Genomic DNA, 22,622 nt, shown 5'->3' on the forward strand with positions numbered 1-22,622 from the left:
CTGTGAGGAGATGGACGCAGAGCACACACGTCTTCTCTTATACACAGAAGTGAGATGACTTTCTAAAGATAGGTCACTGGCCAGAGTTTTTGAGTTACAAGAGCTGCTCCAGAGATTTCTTTTAGAAAAACAGTTAACCACTGGCAGCACATTCAGTGATACGGAATGGGACACAAAACTTGCTTACTTGTTTGACATATTCAGCCTGCCCAACAAACTCAGTCTACCACTTCTGGGGGTAACAACAACTGTGTTCAAGTTGGCAGATAAAGAGGCTGCATTCAAAGTCAAACTGGAATTACAGGGGTGACGAGTGAACATTGGGATTTCTAACATGTTTTAAACAATAGCAGAGATTTTTAAAGAGACTTAGCCAGGGCCTCCTTTCTCCCAACTGGTGCATGATCACCTCTCTCAGCTTCCGAAGAGTTTGGGCGTTACTTCCCAACCACAAAAGTTTCCTGAATTGGGAAGGAATGGATCCTTGGCCCATTTATGAGATCACAAGTGACAGTGGCCTTGAAAGTATGTTTGAGATAGTTCAAATCTCCGTATGTTCTGGATTAAAGTCACTGTGGAATATCCTGAGATTGCCACAAAAGCACTGGAAAGCCTGCTTCCATTTCCAACATCCTCTTTGTGAAGCAGGGTTTTCCGCAGTGACAGCAACCAAAACGAGATTACAGAGTAGATTGGACATAAGCAACACACTTCAGGTGTCACTGTCTCCCATCCTCCCCAGATGGGACATCTAGTTGCAGGAAAACAAGCTCAGGGCCCTCACTGATTCTACATCATGGTGAGTTATATAATTATTTCGTTATATATTACAGTGTAATAATAATAGAAATAGAGTGCACAATAAATATAATGTGCTTAAATCATCCTGAATCTCCCACCCCCACCTCGCTGGAAAAACTGTCTTCCACAAAACTGGTCCCTGGTACTAAAAAGTTGGGACCACTTGTATAGGGTAAGGCACAGGTATCTAAAACTTTAAGAGAAGGAAACTTTCCTTTTTTTAAAAAAAGAAAAAAAAAAAGGAATTTTGTTTGCAACAGGTCTTGCTGTGTTGCCAAGGTTGGAGTGCAGTGATGTAAGCATAACTCACTGTAACTTCAAACTTGGAGTCAAGGGATCCTCCTTTTTCAGCCTCTCAAGTAGTTAGGACTACATGCGCTCCACCACACGTGGCTAATTTTTAATTTTCTTTTTAGAGATGGAGTCTTGCTATGTTGCTCAGGCTGGACTCGAACTCCTGTTCTCAAATGATCCTCCAGCCTCAGGGCCCAGCATGCTGGGAAGAGAGGTGTAAGCCACCACACCCAGCTAGAACCTTTCTTTATGTTTAGAGGAACTGTAGTCAGAAGAGGGTGGGCCATACCACCCTTGCTTTTTTTCTCTGTCTTTGTCCTCTGAGGGCTAGTTGACCCTCAGTGGAGAAACATTTGGTTGCAAAAAGTGTTAGAACTGGGTAAATAAAGCCCCAGCTTTCTTGGCAGAGCTGAAAAGGTGAGCCTCAGGGAACCCAGAAGTATGGGGGAGATCAAGCAGAGTGTGGAACTTGGAAAAGTGATCTCATAAAACTATAAACTCCTGGAGACGAAATAAATGGAGATGACAGCGGAGAGTCAGGGAACTCTAAGATCATAGAAATTTTCCAATCTGAAAAGCAGAGAGGCAAAAGACTGGAAAAAAATGAAGAGAGCCTGAGGGTCCTGTGGGGTAGTAACAAAAGATCTAACTTTCACATCAGTGGAGTTCCAGAAGGAAAGAAGAAGCGTGGTACAGAAAATTACTTAAAGAAATAATGGCAGGATTACAGAGAAACTGTAACTCTCATACATTTCAAGTAGGAATGCAAAATAATACAGCCACTGTGGAAAACAGTTGTATCTTGTAAAGCTCATCATACATTTACCTTATGTCCCAGCAATTCTACTGTGGGTTTTTAACTCCACACAATGAAAAATTTAAAGTGAAATGAAAACCTACATTCACACAGATATCTGAACACAAATGTTTACAGTAACTCTATTGATAATTATTAAAAGCTGGAAAAACCCAGTTTTGTTCATAGATGTTTTCCTACATGTGAAAAAATCTCTGATGCATCATACAGTGGAATTTTACTCAGCAATAAAAAAGGTATGAGCTGTTGTATAGACACAGCAACTTAGAATCTCAAAGGGTTTTGTACTGTAACTTAAGTGAAAGAGGCCAATCTGAAATGGTTACTTACTGACACCAAAAGCACAGACAACAAAAGAAGTAGAAGATAAATTGGACTTCATCCAAATTTAAAACTTTTGTGCATTAAATGACATTATCAATAGAGCACAAAGGCAACCCACTGAATGGGAGAAAATATCTGGAAATCATATATGTGATATGAGACTTGAATCTACAGTACATAAATAACTTTTACAATTCAATGATAAAAAGATAAATAACTCAATTTTGAAAGGAGCACAGAACCTGAATACATATCTCTCCAAAGATGATATACAAATGGACAATAAACACATAACATTATTAGCTGTCAGGAAAATGCAAATTCAAATCACAATGAGATACCCCTTCATACTCTGTAGGATGGCTATTATTTAAAAAAATAAAATAACAAGTGTTGGCGAGCATATAGGGAAATTGGAACTCTTATTTATTGCTAATGGGAATGTAAAATACCATAGCCGCCATGAAAAATATGGCAATTCTCAAAAAATTAAACATAGAATTATATGATCCACCAAATCTACTTCTAGATACATACTCAAAAGAATTCAAAGCAGGGACTTGAACAGACGATGGCATACCCATGTTCACAGTAGCATTCACAGGAGCCAGAAGGTACAAGCAGCCCATATGACAATTAACAGATGAATGGATAAAGTGCAGCACACACATGGAATGCAATAGTATCAGCCTTTAAAAATGAAGGAAATTGACGCATGCTACAACATGCATGAACCTTGAGAACATTTTGTTATGTGAAATAAGCCAGTCACAAAAGGACAAATATTGTATCATTCCACTTGTATAAGGTACATATAACAGTGAAATTTGTAGAGATAGAAAGTAGAATGGTGATTGCCAGGGGCTGGAGGAAGGGGGCAATGGGGTGTTATTGTTTAATGGGTTATATACTGTTATTTTGTTTATATGACATTTTCAAAAAGAACACTAGTAAATAAGTGGTTACCAGGAGTCAGGAGTGGATGGTGTTTGTGCCTGAGAGAAATCACATGAGGGAATTTTTTGGATTCTGTATCCTGTTTTGGAGTGGTCATTACTTGAATGTATGCATGAGTTTCAAAAGATACACCCCCCAAAATGTTAATTTTACTGTCTTTCGATTTTAAAAATGTAATTTAAAAAATATGTAAACATATAACAACATAATTAGCTTGTTAGGAGCTGTAGTGGTGGTCAGGCAGGGGTTTCAGTTTATGCCCCTAGATCAACAGTGAGAATAATTCTTTTTTTTTTTTTTCTTTTTGAGACGGAGTCTCACTCTGTTGCCCAGGCTGGAGTGCAGTGGCGCATCTCGGCTCACTGCAGCCTCTGCCTCCCAGATTCAAGCGATTCTCCTGCCCTCGGCCTCATGAGTAGCTGGTATTACAGGTGCCCACCACCATACCTGGTTAATTTTTTGTATTTTTAGTAGAGATAGGGTTTCGCCATGTTGGGCAAGCTGGTCTCGAACTCCTGACCTCAGCTGATCCGCCTGCCTTGGCCTCCCAAAGTGCTGGGATTACAGGTGTGAGCCACTGTGCCCAGCCGAGAATAATTCTTATATTGCTTTATATCTTCATTAAAAAGTAAACTGTGGGCCAGGTGCACCCTGTCTCTAGTAAAAATACAAAAAATTAGCCAGACGTGGTGGTGCACACCTGTAGTCCCAGCTACTTGGGAGGCTGAGGCAGGAGAATCACTTGAACCTGCGAGGCAGAGGTTGCAGTGAGCCAAGATCGCGCCACTGCCCTCCAGCCTGGGCGACAGAGCAAGACTATGTCTCAAAAAAAAAAAAAAAAAGTTAACTCTGTCTTGCATTTTATAGCATCTTAAAGGGCTAGTTTAAATAATTTTAAATGCTAAACTAAAACTAATTTTTTTTATTAAGAGGTAATAAATGCACATAATGAAATATTTAGAAAATACTGAATTGTCTAGGTAAGAATACAAAAATCATTCAAAATTCCTGTAATCATTCACCATTTTAGTACTTTTTGTTACTGCTCTTTCTGTATGGATGTATTTTTTTTTATGTAATTGCTATTATATATTGAGTTTCGTATTCTTTTCCCTTTAACACTATCTTGAACACTTTCCCATGTCATTAAAATCCTTGCAAAGTATTTTAATAGCTGTTTCATAACCTATTATGTAGATATATAATTATTTATTCAACTTTATTTCTTTTGTTGGGCGTAATAGATACATAGGAAACCAGAAGTCTATCAGGATCCAACAAAGCTTTCTTTAAAAACAAAACAAAACAAAACAAAAAATGCTTCTGCTATAGCAAAGACTTACAAAACAAAAATGGTGACTTTTACTCATTCATTTCCTCAGCCATCCTTCAGTCTGTCTTCTGTCCCAGGAGTCAGCAAACCAAATCCAGCTCTCCACCTGTTTTTGTAGAGAAAGTTTTGTTAGAATACAACTGTGCTCATTTATGTATTGTCTATGATTTCTTTTGCACCAGAACAGCAGAAGTGGAAGAAGGCCATTTGGCCTGCAAAGCCTAAAATTTTTACTGCCTTACCATTTACAAAGAAAGTATGCCAACTCCTGTTTCTAATATCTCGTTATTATAAATATTCTAATGAACATAAATTCAAGGCTCTCATACACACAATGCATTCTGTGTCTATGTATAAATGTGTCATTGTTTATTAAAAAATCTGAATTTAGACAAGGTACGATGGCTCATGCCTGTAATCCCAGCACTTTGGGAGGCCGAGATGGGAGAATCGTCTGAGCCAAGGAGTTCAAGAGTAGCCTGGGCAGCAAGGTGAGACCCCATCTCTACAAAAATTTAAAAAATTAGCCCAGCGTGGTGGTGCATGCCTGTGGTCCTGGCTACTTGAGGGGCTGAGATGGGAAGATTGCTTGAGGCCAGGAGGCCGAGGCTGTAATGAAGTGTGTTAGTGTCATTGCACTCCAGTCTGGGTGACAGAGTAAAATGCTGTCTCAAAAAAAAAAGAAGAAAGGTGAATTTAGTGGGTATAAACATGACATCATTTTCTTCATTCTATTTCAACTGTGCCCTGTACTACTTCCCTTCGCTGTTAGACGCACACATACTAGACAGATCTCATAGTTCCAGTGCCTATGTTCCAGTTCAAAACTCTAATCTCATATCCAGAGATTTCCCTTGACTAATTTGGAGCCAGGCTTTGATGGCTTGTGGGTCCTGAAGTGGGGAGCGCTTATTGCGATTTCAGCCTCCCAGGTTTGATCTTAGAATACTCAGTTCTAAGTACCTGGCCCCCAGTGCCTTTTCCAGGCCTAACTGTTCTGGGGTAGATGCCTAAAGAGGAGATTAAGGGGGAAAACCTAAATGCCTCTATGTCCCCGCCCATATTTGTGGTCCGCATTTTGGGTGGTTTGATTTCCTTCATATAGCACATGTTCAGTCATTCAGTCTCTCCTTCCTGCAGGTACCACCCAGTCTTTACAGATGAACCTCTTGGAGACTTTCCTCCTCACTTGGCTTCTGCTGCCTCTTGGGTTGGGTGTTGATTATGGTAGGACCTTTTTGGTGGCCTTAATTGTTGGCATCTTTCTTTAGAATATATGGTACTGAATGCCTTTTTTCCTTTCAGATTTGAGTCTTCATTGTGAATCTTGAAGAAACTTGTTTCAAATGCATATATAAAGTTTATATCAGCTACTGAAACCATTGCTAAGCATTTTAAAAATTTTTTAATGACAATGCATTTCTTAGCCAGACAACTGCATAGTAGATACATAGTAGGAAACCCTAAGTCTCAACTGCATAATAGATACATAGTAGGAAACCAGAAGTCTATCAGGATCCAACAAAGCTTTCTTTAAAAAAACAAAACAAAAAATGCTTCTGCTATAGCAAAAACTTACAAAACAAAAATGGTGGCTTTTACTCATTCATTTCCTCAGACATCCTTCAGTCTGTCTTCTGTCCCAGGAGTCAGCAAACCAAATCCAGCTCTCCACCTGTTTTTGTAAAGAAAGTTTTGTTAGAATACAACTGTGCTCATTTATGTATTGTCTATGATTTCTTTTACACCAGAGCAGCAGAAATGGAAGAATTGTGACAGAGGCCATTTGCCCTGCAAAGCCTAAAATATTTACTGCCTTACCAATTACAAAGAAAGTATGCCAACTTCTGTTTCATACTCTTCTAGAATTCTTTCTAAAACATAGATGAGATATACCATTTATCTGCTTAGAAACATCAAATGGCTTTTCACTGCTGACGGGGTATTTTCTAAGATCTTTACCTTTAAATCCCTTTGCAACCTAGTTTCAGATCACTCCCTCTGGTTCAAATTCAGTATTTCCTGCTGTTTTCAGTTGTGCAACTGGAAGACCAGAGTTACAAATGGCAGCTTGCAGGCTGAATTTGGCCACTGGTCTTACTTTTTTGGGCCCAAATAGTGGTGGTGGTGGTTTGTTTTGTCTTATTGAATCAGGATTTAAATACTGGACCGTATCCCATAAAAATCCAGATTTTTAGCTGTTCTTGACAAATCAGGAGTTCTGAGGACACTGGCCCCACAGCCCTCAGTCTGCTAACCCTTAGTTGTAGCAACTCTGCCGTCTCCACCCCTAGTGTTTGCTCTCCACCTCAGCACAACCTGTATCACACACATGGTATAAGCATATGCACCTAAACCCAGTCCTCCTCACTTGTACATGTTTCCCACTTTGGCCACTGTAGGCATCTGAGTTCGTAACCCTAGACCTAGATACAATGAACTACCTCATGGTCCCCTGATCCACCTTTTATTTTTTTATTTCAATCAGTTTTTGGGGAACAGGTGGTGTTTGGTTACAGGAGTAAGTTCTTTAGTGGTGATTTCTGAGATTTTGGTACACTCATCACCCGAGCAGTGTACACTGCACCCAAAGTGTAGTCTTTTATCCCTCACTCCCCTCCCACGCTTTCCCCTGATTCCCCAAAGTCCACTATATCATTCTTATGCCTTTGCATCCTATAGCTTAGCTCCCTCTTATGAGTGAGAACATACGATGTTTGGTTTTCCATTCCTGAGTTACTTCACTTAGAAAAATGGTCTCCAATTCCATCCAGGTTGCTGTTCTTGCAGGGTAAGGTGGTATTGCATTGTGGTTTTGATGTGCATTTCCCTGATCATTAGTGATGTTGAGCATTTTTCATGTTTGTTGGGATTTGTGTGTCTTCTTTTGAGAATTGTCTCTCCATGTCCTTAGCCTTCTTTTTGATGGGATTGTTTGTTTTTTTTCTTCCCAATTTCTTTGAGTTTCTTCTAGATTCTGGATATTAGTCCTTTGTCTGATGTATAGATTGCAAAGATTTTCTCCCACTCTTTGGGTTGTCTGTTTAGTCTGCTGATTGTTTCTTTTGCTGTGCAGAAGCTTTTTAGTTTAATGAAGTTCCATCTATTTATCTTTGTTTTTGTTGCATTTGCTTTTGGGTTTTTTGGACATGAAGTTGTTGCCTAAGCCAATGTCTAAAACATTTTTCCAATGTTATCTTCTAGAATTTTTATAGTTTCAGGTCTTAGATTTTAAGTCCTTGATCCATCTTGAGTTGATTTTTGTGTAAGGTGAGAGATGAAGATCCAGTTTCATTCTTCTACATGTGGCTTGCCAATTATCCCAGCACTATTTGTTGAATAGGGTGTCCTTTCTCCACTTTATGTTTTTGTTTGCTTTGTCAAAGATGAATTGGCTGTAAGTATTTGGTCTTATTTCTGGGTTCTCTATTCTGTTCCATTGGTCTATGTGCCTATTTTTATATCAGTACCATGCTGTTTTGGTGACTATGGCCTTATAGTATAGTTTGAAGTCAGGTAATATGATGCCTCCAGATTTGTTCTTTTTGCTTAGTCTTGCTTTGGCTATGTGGGCTTATTTTGGTTCCATATAAATTTTAGGATTTTTTTTTCTAGTTCTGTGAAGAATGATGTCGGTATTTTGATAGGAGTTGCACTAGTATATTGCTTTTGACAGTATGGTCATTTTCACAATATTGATTCTGCCCGTCCATGAGCATGGGATATGTTTCCATTTGTGGGTGTTGTCTATGATTTCTTTCAGCAGTGTTTTGTAGTTTTCCTTGTAGAGGTCTTTTACCTCTTTGGTTAGGTATACTCCTAAGTATTTTGTTTTATGTTTTGGAGCTATTGTAAAGGGGGTTGAGTTCTTGACTTGATTCTCAGCTTGGTTGCTGTTGGTGTATAGCAGACCTACTGATTTGTTTACATTAATTTTGTATCTTGAAACTTTGCTGAATTCATTTTTCAGTTATAGGAGCTTTTTGAAGGAGTCTTTAGGGTTTTCTAGGTATATGATCATATCATCAGCAAACAGTGACAATTTGACTTCCTCTGTATTGATTTGGATGCCCTTTTTTTCTTTCTCTTGTCTAATTGCTCTGGCTAGGACTTCCAGTACAATGTCAAATAGAAGTGGTGAGAGCGGGCATCCTCCTTGTCTTGTTCCAGTTCTCAGGGTTCAAGTTTTCAACTTTTCCCCATTCAGTATTTTGTTGGCTGTGGGTTTGTCATCATGGCTTTTATTACATTAAGGTGTGTCCCATCTATGCTGATTTTGCTGAGGGTTTTAATCATTAAGGGATGCTGACTTATGTTAAATGCTTTTTTCTCCATCTATTGAAATGATCATGTGATTTTTGTTTTTAATTCTCTTTATGTGGTGTATCACATTTATTAACTTGTGTATTTTAAACTATCCCTGCATCCTGATATGAAACCCAGGTGATAGTGGATTATCTTTTTGATATACTGTTGGATTTGGTCAGCTAGTATTTTGTTAAGGATTTTTGCATCTATAGGCTGGGCGCGGTGGCTCAATCCTAGCGGTGCCTGTAATCCTAGCACTTTGGGAGACTGAGGTGGGTGGATCACCTGATGTCAGGAGTTCAAGACCACCCTGTCCACCATAGTGAAACCCCATGTCTACTAAAAATACAAAATTAGCCGGGCGTGGTGTCACATGCCTGTAATCCCAGCTACTTGGGAGGTTGAGGCAGGAGAATCACTTGAACCCGGGAGGCAGAGGTTGCCATGATCCAAGATCACGCAATTGCACTCCAGCCTTGGTAAAAAGAGCAAAACTCTGTCTCAAAAAAAAAAAAAAAAAAAAAAAGAAACAAGGATTTTTGCATCTATATTCGTCGGAGATATTGATCTGTAGTTTTCATTTTTTGTTATGTTCTTTCCTGGTTTTGGTATTAGGGTGATATTGGCTTCATAGAACAATTTAGGGAAGATTCCCTATTTCTCTGTCTTGTGGAATAGTGTCAGCAGGATCAGTACCAGTTCTTCTTTGAATGTCTGATATAATTCAGCTGTGAATTCATCTGGTCCTGGAATTTTTTGTTGGCAGTTTTGTTGTTGTTGTTGTTTTTAACCATTTCAACCTCACTGCTTATTATTGGTCTGTTCAGAGTTTCTATTTCTTCCTGGTTTAATCTAGGAGGGTTGTCTACTTCCAGGAATTTATCCATCTCTTCTAGGTTTTCTATGTGCGTAAAAGTATCAGAGTAGTCTTTAATGATCTTTTGTATTTCTGTGGTATCAGTTTTAATATCTCCTGTTTCATTTCTAATTGAGCATATTTGGATTTTCTCTTTTTCTTCATTAATCTTGGTAATCATCTATCGATTTTATTTATCTTTTCAAAGAACCATCCATTTGTTTCATTTATCTTTTGTATTGTTTTTTGTTTGTTTGTTTCCATTGCATTTAGTTCTGCTCTGATCTTGGTTATTTCTTTTCTTCTGCTGGGTTTGGGTTTGGTTTATTCTTGTTTCTCTAGTTCTTTGAGGTGTGACTTTAGATTGTCTGTTTTTGCTTTTTCAGATTTTTTGATGTGGCATTGAAGGCTATGAACTTTCCTCTTAGCACTCTGTTTACTGAATCCCAAAGATTTTGATAGGTTGTGTCACTATTATCGTTCAGTTCAAAGAATTTTTTAATTTCCATCTTGATTTTATTGTTAACCCTATCATCATTCAGGAGCAGGCTGTTTAATTTCTACAGTTTTGAGGGTTCCTTTTGGAGTTGATTTCTACTTTTATTCCACTGTGGTCTGAGAGAGTACTTGATGTAATTTCAGTTTTCTTAAATTTATTGAGACTTGTTTTATGGCCTATCCTATGATCTATCTTGGAGACTGTTCCATGTGCTGATGAATGGAATGTATATTCTGCAGTTGTTGGGTAGAATGTTGTGTAAATATCTGTTAAGCTCATTTGATCTAGGGTGTATTTTAAATCCATTGTTTCTTCGTTGACTTTCTGTCTTGATGGCCTGTCTAGTGCTGTCAGTGGAGTTTTGAAATCTGCCGCTATTATTGTGTTGCTGTCTATCTCCTTTCTTAGGTCTAGTAGTAGTTGTTTTATAAATTTGGGAGCTCCAGCGTTAATGCATATATATTTAGGATTGTGATATTTTCCTGTTGGACAAGTTCTTTTGTTTTTATATAATGTCAAAATATAATGTCTTTGTCTTTTTTAACTGCTGTTGCTTTAAAGTTTGTTTTGTCTGATATAAGAATAGCTACTCCTGCTCACTTTTGGTGTCCATTTATATGGATTAATTTTTTCCCACCTCTTTACCTTAAGTTGATTTGAGTCCTTATGTGTTAGGTGCGTCTCTTGAAGACAGCAGATACTTGGTTGGTTAATTCTTATCCATTCTGCTATTCTGTATCTTTTAAGTAGAGCATTTAGACCACTTACATTCAACATTAGTATTGAGATGTGAGGTACTATTCTATTCATTGTGCTATTTGTTGCCTGATATCCTTTTTTAAAATTTATTATGTCCTTGTTTTATAGGTCCTGTGAGATTTATGTTTTAAGGAGGTTCATTTTGGTGTATTTCAAGGATTTGTTTCAAGATTTAGAGCTCCTTTTAGCAGTTCTTGTAGTGCTGGTTTGGTAGTAGCAAATTCTCTCAGCATTTGTTTGTCTGAAAAAGGTTGTATATTTCCTTCATTTATGAAGATTAGTTTCACTGGATGCAAAATTATTGGCCAATAATTTTTTTTTTTAAGGAAGCTGAAGATGGGGCCCTAATCCCTTCTAGCTTGTAGGGTTTCTGTGGAGAAATCTGTTAATCTGATGGGTTTTCCTTTTTTAGGTTACCTGGTGCTTTTTCCTCACAGCTTTTAAGATCCTTTCCTTCATCTTGGCTTTGGATAACCTGATGACTACGTGTGTAGGCAATGATCTTTTTGCGATAAATTTCTCAGGTGTTCTTTGAGCTGCTATGTATTTAAATCTCTAACCACACTGGGAAGTTTTCCTTGATTATTCCCTCAAATATGTTTTTCAAACTTTTAGATTTCTTTTCTTCCTCAGGAACACCAGTTATTCTTAGTTTTGGTCATTTAACATAATCCCAACTTTTTGGAGGCTTTGTTTATTTATTTATTTTGATTCTCTTTTCTTTTTCTTTGTAGATTAATTCAAAAATCTTGTCTTCGAGCTCTGAAATTCTTTATTCTGCTTGTTCGATTCTATGGCTGAGACTTTACAGTGCATTTTGCATTTCTTTTAAGTGTGTCCTTCATTTCCGGAAGTTGTGATTATTTTTTATTTATGCTGTCTAGTTCACTGAACATTTTTCCCTTTATATCTTGTATCACATTTTTTATTTCATTAAGCTAGACTTCACCTTTCTCTGGTGCCTCCTTGATTAGCTTAATAATCGACCTTCTGAATTCTTTTCCTGGCAATTCAGGGATTTCTTCTTGGTTTGGATCCATTGCGATCCATTGCTGATAAGCTAGTGTGATCTTTTAGGGGGATTTTTAAGAACTTTGGTTTTGTTACATTATCACAATTGTTTTTCTGGTTTCTTATTTGGGCAGACTATGTCAGAGGGAAGTTCTGAGGCTCAAGGGCTGCTGTTCAGATTCTTTTGTCCCACCAGGTGTTCCATTGATGTAGTGCTCCCCTCCTTCCCCTAGGGATGGGGCTTCCTGAGAGCCAAACTGTAGTGATTGTTATTTCTCTTCTGGATCTGGCCACCCAGCAGAGTTACCAGGCTCCAGGCTGGTACTGGGGCATGTCTGCACAGAGTACTGTGATGTGAACTGTCTTCAGGTCTCACAGCCATGGATAGCAGCACAGTTTTTCAGCTGTCTCTGGGGCCTGTCGGAGCAATCCGCTTCCTTCAAAGGGTCTGTGGGCTTTCCTGATCCACCTTTGTCTCACATTACCTTATGCTGGTCCCTCTGCCTAGAAGATCCTCTTTGTCCTTCAAAATTCTCCATCCTTTAAGACTCGGCTTAGGTACTACCTTTTTTCGTGATGAGTAAAGCCTTCCATGTCGATTACTTCTTCCTCTGTGCCCTTGTAGCACTTTTTTCATATAAAGTGGTATTTCTTATGTTGTGTTTTAGTGTCTAGATTGTAATCTCAAGGGCGAGGTTTGTATCTTTACTCATCTTTCTGTTCCTGGTTCCATGTGTTGCTTGACAGAGTGGGGGTTAAGTAAATGTTGCTAAGTTGTATGGTATTAACATCTAAAAATTAGGAAGGTACTAAAGGATTCATTAGGCAGAGAGAAAAATTCTTATTTTTCCATCTTAAATGTATATTCTTTTAGTGTTTCACTTAGTTTCCCTTTTTCTCCCCTTAGTATATACAACATGCTCAATTGTGTTTCTCAGACAACTGATACTTCATTTTCCTTATATAAAGATCACGAACTTGTAATAGCTGTGTCCAGAGTCATAAGCTAGTAAGGTGGTGGAAGTGGGGTTTGTCTGCCTTAAGTGCTCAGACACGTAGCTACTTGGCCACTCCTTACCATGTGTGTGCTCATGAATAAGTTACAGAGTTTTCTGAGTCTCAGTTTATAAGTGTAAATAAAGGATAATAATAGCACCTACCTCATAGGGTTCTTGGGAGAAATGAATAAGAATATCTATGTGAACACTCAGAGTTTGGTCCAAAGTAAGTACCCAATAAACAGAGCTGCACCATCAATTATTATTATTATTATTACTACTACTACTTTGTGTTATGTAGGAGACATACAGATAACCTTTCTTTTCTTGGTTTAGACTGTTAGGAGTCATGGAAATTAAGAGTTTTGGCCTATCTTCAAAAGCTGTCTGCCAGGCCACACTTTATATAGTCTTAGAATATTACATTTGGAAGAGATTTTGGAGGACAACTGGTCTAACAAGTGCTTATCCAAAGCAGCAGTCCTCTCTTCACTTTTCAGTCAAAGGTGATTAGTCATCTAGAGACTATCAGAACAGTTATAGTAATAGAAGCTGCCACGTTAGAAGGAGCATGTGGTTGTTTAAAAATCATGTATGTGTACTTTGCTTTTTTTTTTTTTAAGTTCTGTCTTCTGTAAGATTGTAAAAATCCTTTATTCACACTGTAATCCTTTATCGGGGGAACCTGCCCCCAATATTTCATCGTAAGTTCTTTCTATTTTCCATAAGTGTTGGCCGGCTGAGAAAGAGAAAGAGTACAAAGAGAGGAATTTTACAGCTGGGCCTCTAGGGGTGATATCACGTGTCGGTAGGACCGTGATGCCCACCTAAGCCACAAAACCAGCAGGTTTTTATTGAGGACTTCAAAAGGGGAGGGGTTGTATGAACAGGGAGTAGGTCACAAAGATCACATGCTTCAAAGGGCAAAAAGGAGAACAAAGATCACATGCTTCTGAGGCCAATAAAGATCACAAGGCAAAGGGCAAAGCAAAGATCACAAGGCAAAGGGCAAAATCAAAAACTCCTGATAAGGGTCTATGTTCAGCTGTGCACGTATTGTCTTGATAAACATCTTAAACAACATAAAACAGGTTTCGAGAGAAGAGAACTGGTCTGACCTCAAATTCACCAGGGTGGGGTTTTTTCCTCCACCCTAATAAGACTGAGGGTACTGCAGGAGACCAGGGTGTATTTCGGTCCTTATCTCAACCGCATAAGACAGACACTTCCAGAGCGGCCATCTATAGACCTTCCCCCAGGAATGCAATTCTTTTCCTAGGGTCTTAATATTTAAAAGAAGTGAGCGATATTGTTCCTACTTGCACATCCGTTTATAGGCTCTCTGCAAGAAAAATATGGCTCTATTCTGCCTGACCCCGCAGGCAGTCAGACCTTATGGTTGTCTTCCCTTGTTCCCTAAAATCGCTGTTATTCTGTTCTTTTTGAAGGTGCACTGATTTCATATTGTTTAAGCACACATGTTTTACAATCAATTTGTACAGTTAATGCAGTCATCACAGTGGTTCTGAGGTGACGTACATCCTCAGCTTACGAAGATAACAGGATTAAGAGATTAAAGTAAGACAGATGTAAGAAATTATAAGAGTATTATTTGGGAACTGATAAATGTCCATGAAATCTTCACAATTTATATTCAGAGATTGCAGTAAAGACAGGTATAAGAAATTATAAAAGTATTAATTTTGGGAACTGATATATGTCCATATTAAAATGAAATATTCACAATTTATGTTCCTCTGCCACAGCTCCAGCCAGTCCCTCCCCTCCGTTCAAGGTCCCTGACTTCCCACAACAATCCTTAGTCCTCCAAAATATTTGGACAGACTAACCTCTGTAGTAGTGGTTGTCAGAGTGTGGTCCAGGGATCCTTTTTAACTCAGACACTTTCCCCAGGAGTCTTTCTTCTTTTATCCCCTTTCTTTTAAATCAGAGAATCTATGAAGACCCTGGTAGTGTAGACTAAGTTCTTTATGTGCATTTTTCTGTAGCAAGACTCAGTGACCTAAAAATGTTTAAGAATCACTGGCTTGGACATGCTTGTGATTACATTTTGCCTTGAGATGAATTATGACATGTGCATCTCAATGGGACAAAAAAAAAAAAAAGGTTAAGAACCACTGATTTTTAGTTTTCTCATAATGATAAGAAAGTTATTGAATAAAAAGGTTAGGAATTACACAAAAAAGGAAAATCTGAGTGTTAAAACAGAGATAGAGACATAAAGTTCACCTGTGTCCACTGAGCCACTACCCTGACATCTTTTGTAGAAGTCTTCCCATCTAGTCTGCTTAGGGAATGGTTTCCGACATAATAACGGATGCTAAGCAGACAGTAAGATTCAGTAAAGCGGTCTTTTGTTTGAAAACATGTATGCTCCAGAGTAAGGAATAACTGTTTTGTCTTCTAGTGGATAATCACTTTAGTTAAACATATATAGTTTTGTGACTGTTATATATTCAAATACACACATATACACAGGCACAAATATGGTGCTTAACATAGTCCTATATCCCCTTCAAGATCAACCGTGTCCCTGTTTGTTTTTCCCTTGCTGTACCAAATCATATAATGTGCTATTGGTAATATAATGGATAATATTATCTCCTCGAAGTAGTCATCCCGCCTCCTTAAGACCACAAAATGTTATTACATGGGAAAGCACTATTGGAAGTGCAGACTAACTGAGAAGTAGGCAGAAAACCTTGCAAGTTTGCTTTCCTGAGTTCTCTCTAGATCATTGTCACCTCAAATGAATTTCGTTTGCAAGTTTTGATAAAACTCATGCACATATACATTTTGTTTGTCTACACAGCTATCTATCTTGTCATTAGCCAATTAAATAATCACAGTAATGCCTATGAGATATGTAATATTTCCATAATTTTGCACAGTATCTAAAATAAAAAGTATTATAGCTATACATATATTTTAAAATTCAGTAGAGGGCACAGTACCATATATTAAAGATGCTAAAATTTGAATAAAAGTATAAACTGTGTTTTAAAACATTTTTGTGGGTTTTTTTTAAACTTAAATTGATAAAATCATTGAAACCATCCTAATCATGAAAGTTGCAGGGAACATAATTGTTTTATATTTCTGAAACATACATTGTCATTTTAGCTTGCTATAGGAATGGCAGTATAAAGCTGCAGAAAGTATAGTTACAAAAATCTGAGAAGTTTAATGTATATAATATACCAATATAGATTATAACTGTTTAAAAAGATAGGTTGGAAACCTTGCTTTTTCTTTATCTCTTTTCCAAATTTAAAGTAGGTATAGGTCCTTAGCAGGGGTTATAGAATTGATTAGAGCTGTGGTGGTTACTTCAGTTGATAATAGAAAAAAGGACAATTTGAGGTAAAGTAGAGAATTAAGAGGGGAATTGAAGACAGGGAAACATGCTGATGCCTTTAGCCTTTTCTTTTTTATTTTTCAACATAAAATATGTAAGGTGCCTTCCCTGCCAGTGAGCTACTTGCTTCAATGTAAATTAAAGTCTGTATGGTGTATGGACTTAATAAGGTGAACTAAGCATTGCTTTTATTTTTTTTCCTCTCAGAACTTCTACTTAAGGATTGGCATAATGTGAGAATTCCTGCAGTAATGTCCAACCTTTCTCATTTAGGATTTGGTACTGCATCATGCCCAAGTGGGTGTTGAATAAATGCTGTTGGATGATGATAAAAGGATTTTTTTAGGAGGAATTCTCTTTATGCTTATGCGAGGGACATTTCTCACAGTGCTCTCAGAGTCTTTGGAAAACAGAAATCTTGTTTGAACTTCAACTGTTGTACTGTATAAATTTTGCCTGTTAAGCTACTATAATTTTATATGAATCTTCTTCTTCTTTTTTTTTGAGACAGAGTTTCGCTCTTGTCGCCCAGGTTGGAGAGCAGTGGCACTATCTCAGCTCACTGCAACCTCTGCCTCCTGGGATCAAGCGATTCTCCTGCCTCAGCCTTCCGAATAGCTGGGATTACCGGCATCTGCCACCGCACTTGGCTAAGTTTTGTATTTTTAATAGAGACAGGGTTTCACCGTGTTGGCCAGGCAGGTCTCAAACTCCTGACCTCAGGTGATTTGCCTGCCTTGGCCTCCCAAAGTGCTGGGATTACAGGCATGAGCTACCGTGCCCAGCCATGAACTTTTAAAAATTGATTTATTTGGCACAGTGCAAAATCCTATAAACATTTGAATGTAATATAACGGATTTTAACTGGAATATTTAGGAAGAATAAGAGTAATTGAATTTGAATAATAAACACAAAGACTTTTCAAGGGTGTAATTTGGGTTTAGGATTTTATGAATAGAACTCATTCACTGTATATTTACTTACTGCTAAATGACAAGATAATTGTTATTGCATAGAGTGTTTGAAAAATTACAATGTTAGCACAACATCCTGAAATTGTCTCTGTGTGAGATATGTATTGTCTGAATGCATGTAGCAAGCAGTTTTATTTTGGACTCATGAAAACATTGATTTCTAAACATTTTCTTAGTTTCCTCTGAATCAACAAACTTTATGAGAAAATATCACTGTTTTCTTGCGGGGTGGGTGTAGGGAATGATGTATTCTGCTCCAAGATATGCTTCAGGGAAATTACTTGGAAGTCAAGGACTCTCAAGTGGAAAAACTTCAACTTCAATTTGCTATAATATGTTCTATAAATCTATTAAATCTTGACATGTGAAGACATGTAAATGTGGCATTCGAAACAAAGAACTATAGAGGTTTTCCCCTTTCACAGTAGGGTCACTTACTAGATAATTTGCATTGGTTGAATATTTGAAAAATAGTCTAGAATAATTGTATTATCTTCTTGCTTTCTCATCATTAATGTTATGTATATTATTTTCTTTCAGTTGGATATGTCAAGTGACCAGATAGCTGCCAATCTGCAAGTAGTTATTAATGAAGTTTGTAGGCACAGACCGCTGAATTTGGGTAAGTGGTTTGCTGAGGGTAGACTTCCCTATGACCCTGTGATACTTTAAAATGTAAAATATGAAGAAAAATGTCAAATTAACACTCAGGTATAATAGCAAAATGTAAAATATTAAATAAAAAATCAAGTTAACATGCAAGTTTTGTATTTCCAGGGATTAAATAAATAAAATTTAATTCTCCAAAGGATTTCTCTAGCATTAATAAGGAATGCATCCTGAAACCTTTGTAGATTCCCACGTTATTACTACTAATAAATGTAGCAAAGTTTGAAAGAAAACTGTAACTGATTGCTTTAAACTTGCAATGATGTTAGGGACTAAAATTATTTCTAAAATGATATTTTGAAACCAGATCATTTACTTTGTCATTGGCACTAGCAATTGGTTTTTTTAATCTTATTTATTTATTACAGGAAAGAAAGATCATTTTATTATGTCGTGAGAGTCATTTATAAATGAGGTGACTCATAGAGAATCACTCAACTCAATTGAGATGCGGAAGCTGTGTAGTAGGCTAGAACATAGGCGTCCAGTTCCTTTATCATTGCGTTGTGTGCTGTTCAAATTCCTTCCTCAGACAAATTTCACTTTTGGATGCTTGAAGCCAAGCAAGGGTCCATTATACTCAATTGACTATTCATTTGTAGGTTTACCATGATAAGAATTTGTCAGGTTTAGTTTTATAACCAAGTTTATAATTAAAACACAATCTTAAGCTATTTTTTACCTTCTTTGGGAGTTAACCATACTGGTGAATAAATACCACCCTTGTTAATTTTCTTGTCCTAAATATGGCCATACTATGAAGTAATTGGATGTGTATGGATTCTTATAGTCCACAGATAACTTTGATTTCAGTACAGGATCCTCTGAGACAATAGTAGGAGTAGATGACGGACAGCAAATCCTCAAAATGTTGTTATTCTCTTTTTGCTATTTCATATGAAACCCCTTAGCATGTTTAAATGTTGTGATCCTCTTTTTGCCATTTTATTTTAGTTTTTGAGACGGAGTCTTACTCTGTCGCCCAGGCTGGAGTGCAGTGGTTTGATGTCAGCTCACTGCAACCTCTGCCTCCCAGGTTCAAGCAATTCTCCTGCCTCAGCCTCCCAAGTAGCTGGGATTACAGGTGCCTGCCACCATGCCAGCTAATTTTTGTATTTTTAGTAGCGGTGGGGTTTCACCATGTTGGCGGGGCTGGTCTCGAACTCCTGACCTCAGGTGATCCACCCACCTTGGCCTCCCAAAGTGCTGGGATTACAGGTGTGAGCCACGGTGTCCGGCTGTCTTTTTGCTATTTTAAATGAAGCCCCGTAACGTTGTTCTTATGAAAAGCATTTTAGTTTTTAGGGAATTTTACCAACTGTGTGGTAACACAAAGGTAGCGTCTGTGCTGACTGTTTTAAATAAATATTTATAATATTTCCATCAAATGTAAATATCACCACCTGCTCCCTTCACTGTTGACTTTGCAATAAAATAAATTCTAGGTGATCACCTTCTGGAAGAGAGAAATGAATTATTAGTGAGTATGTGTAGTTTCAAGGATAAATCTCTAATATTCTAGAGTACAACTAGTTTGTCTTCTATTCTAGAAATGAAACTATCTTCCCCTTCTTATAATTCAAAATATTAGTTCAGTAATACAGTACTTTTCATGTGAAAATATGACATGAGTTCTACAAGTTTTCCTGTTGTATATTTGTACAGCAGGTCCTTGAATAACATCCTTTTGTTCAATGTTATTTCATTATAACATTGATAAGAAAAAAATAGATTCCTGGCCAGAGCCACTGTCTGTGTGGAGTTTGCATGTTCTCCTCATGTCTGCATGGGTTCTCTGGGTACTTCGGTTTCCTCCCGCATCCCAAAGATGGGCATGTTAGGTTAATTGGTATGTCTACATGGTCCCGGTGTGAGTGAGTGTGTGGGGTGTGTACATGTGCCCTGCAATGAGATGCTGCTTATCCGGAGATCATTCCCACCTATGCTCTGACCTGCCAGGATAGGCTTTGGCCTCCCACAACGCTGGACTGGAATAAGGGAGTTGGAAGATGAATTAATGAATACGAACTATTGTAAAATAAAAATGGGCAAAGTATATGATAATCATACAAATGCAGGACAATAAATGATGTGGTATGAAAGCACTCAGTGAGGCAACCATATTTGTTAGTTTGTTTTTGAACTGCACGGTGGCAGAAGGTGCTTCTTACAGTTTTCACTTTGCAAACACTTAATCTTTGATTTAAGTCACCACCACTATGACTCCTGTCACTCTGATTCACCCACAGTTGGGTAAATAATTATTGCTATTATTAATCTTAAATGTATTTATAGTTCAAATTTATTTCAATGGTTAATATTAGAAGTGTTTGAGCTCTTTATTTAGAAGCTTGGTGATATTTTTGTGACTAGAAATATGCCTTAGAAACTTTACTCTTATTAATTAGCCTATGGTACAATTGGTTTCTTTATAAGTTGTTTTGCTTAAAGTTACAGTTTCCAAGAACCTAGTGACAATATTAAGTGAGGACTTACTGTATTTGCTCATGAGGTGGTATTGCGATATAAAAATCAAAGTTGATTCTCGTTTTTGTTTCCAGGTCCCTTTGTGGTACGTGCTTTCCTTCGTAGTTCAACAAGTGAAGGTTTATTACTGAAGATTGATCCATTGTTGCCTAAAGAAGTAAAAAATGAAGAAAGTAAAAAAGAAGACGCCTAAATGTGTTGAATTGTGAAATTACTTTCAGTGGTTTAAGAAGCAATGGAGAAAATGATAAAACTGCATAATTTTTACATTTGATGTCTTGTTATTGATCATACTTGAAAGTGAACTTTAACATTGAAAAATCGTACAGTCATTTCAAGAATAAGAAAATAAAATTTTCTCTTTGTCTGAACCTGCCTTTTAGACCCTGTGACATTTTCTTTTTTAGAATCCAGAGTCTATGTACTGGTAATTATAGCAGCAGTTTCTAGCTTAATAACTTTCCCTTGGGAGTCATAACCATCTGAGGGAATAGTAACATCCTCAGTTCCCATAAAGCAGAAAATGGCAGAATCATGAGCTACATCACAAATATAACTATTTTCTTTTTTTAAAAAAAAAGGAAAATAAGCATCCTAAAGAATTCTGAATACTATTGGTGATAGCATGAATATAGAAAATTACTAAGTCACTAAAATGTATGTTGGGTAATCTCTTTTTAGGAATCAATTTGTAATTATATAATATGTATATGTATATATAATATATAGTAATATATATTATTATATAATTATATATGTAATATATACATTTGTAATAATACCACATATTTTTATGATGCTTTGCAGTCTACAAGGCACTGTATGCAGTGTTTTCATATACGTGACCTCATTTGCTCCTGAATTTCTCTGCTTAATAGTATAACAAGTGTTTGGTTAGTGTTTGTTGAATGAACATTCCCATGAAGTAGCCAGAACAACTTCATTCATGGATTAAAAATCAGGCCAAGAAGTAAAGCACCTTGCATCAAGTACCAGTTTGCAGACCGATGTTAATCCTTAAGTGCTTACTGATATATGACAAAGTGAAAAAAATAAGGATAATTTTTGGCATGCAGTTGGCAGCTGTCCTTTCTTGGGAATGATTACTTGAAGTATCTTCCACTTTTTTAGGGATTATTTGAATGAGTTTTCTTTTATGAAATAATAGTGATGGTGAATTTGTTGGTGGGGTTTAAATACCTACTTTGTTTTTTTATTTTCATTAATGTGCCTCATTTTATTTTAGTTTTGGTGTTGACTTGCCAGCTCTAGCTTTTCAAGGTAAAATCTTTTTTGAAGAAGAGCTGGGTAACACAATTCTCACAATACAAAGTGTATGATTTTAAAACAATTGGATTTCTAATAACACGAATTATTTTGATTCATTTTGCATTGATCTACTTGGGAACCATAAATCTGCCTAGAGCACACAGAATCTGCACACTCAACTTGGCCAAGGAATAGACATGTTTCAAGATGAAGTTCATCACTACCAATGAAGTATTTATTCTTCCCAAGGCTGTTCTGCTTAAATCTAATCAAGCTTATAGACCTACATCTCAGTTTACAGAAGATGGCGGGACAAATCAACTGACCTCAAGTGGGAATAATTAGGCCAGTTCAGAATGTGGGATGTTATGCAGTTCAACCCTCCCAGCCTCATAGAAACAAGCAGAAGGAGAAACCATTAAAGAGAATTCAGACATAACAATTAACTGTAATGTGTGTTAGTGATAAGAGCATAGTTTCAAAACATCAGCTATACAAGACATTTGAGGGAAAATTGATTAATACCTACTTTGTAAAGAAAATTTTGACAGCTCCATATAGGTCTCCCAAATTCTTTTTGAAATGTTAGTGATCTGAGAAGTCCAAATGACTGAATAGCCACAGTACCCCACTAAGCTTTTTTTTCCCTCCACAGAAAAATTAAAACTTAGGGGTTGCTTACCCAAAACAGCAGTAACATTACTAGAAAACAATAACAGCAGTTACCTTTTACTGAGTGCTGCTATGGTTTGAATGTGTCCCTCAAAAAGTATGTGTTGGAAACTTAATCCCCAATGCAACAGTGTTGGGAGATGAGGCCTCATGGGAGGTACAAGTCAGGAGGGCTCTGCCCTCATGAATGGATTAATGCTGAGTATAGTCATTG

The 22,622-nt window shown here is 37.2% G+C and overlaps 1 protein-coding gene across 3 annotated transcripts in view; it reads left to right on the top strand.

The window, feature by feature from the left end:
- The window catches only part of MRPL1 (mitochondrial ribosomal protein L1), a 107,229-nt gene extending 86,391 nt beyond the window's left edge, over positions 1-20,838 (top strand). For all 3 annotated transcript variants that reach the window (XM_054485582.2, XM_054485585.2, XM_054485584.2), the window contains 2 exons: positions 17,852-17,933; positions 20,542-20,838. In XM_054485582.2, coding sequence (XP_054341557.1) covers positions 17,852-17,933; positions 20,542-20,660 — 201 coding nt within the window. In that variant the 3' untranslated portion in view covers positions 20,661-20,838. The remainder of the gene's footprint in view (positions 1-17,851; positions 17,934-20,541) is intronic.
- The last annotated feature ends 1,784 nt before the right edge of the window (positions 20,839-22,622 follow it).

The sequence above is a fragment of the Pongo pygmaeus genome, chromosome 3, assembly GCF_028885625.2.
Source record: "Pongo pygmaeus isolate AG05252 chromosome 3, NHGRI_mPonPyg2-v2.0_pri, whole genome shotgun sequence".
Lineage (NCBI taxonomy): Eukaryota > Metazoa > Chordata > Mammalia > Primates > Hominidae > Pongo > Pongo pygmaeus.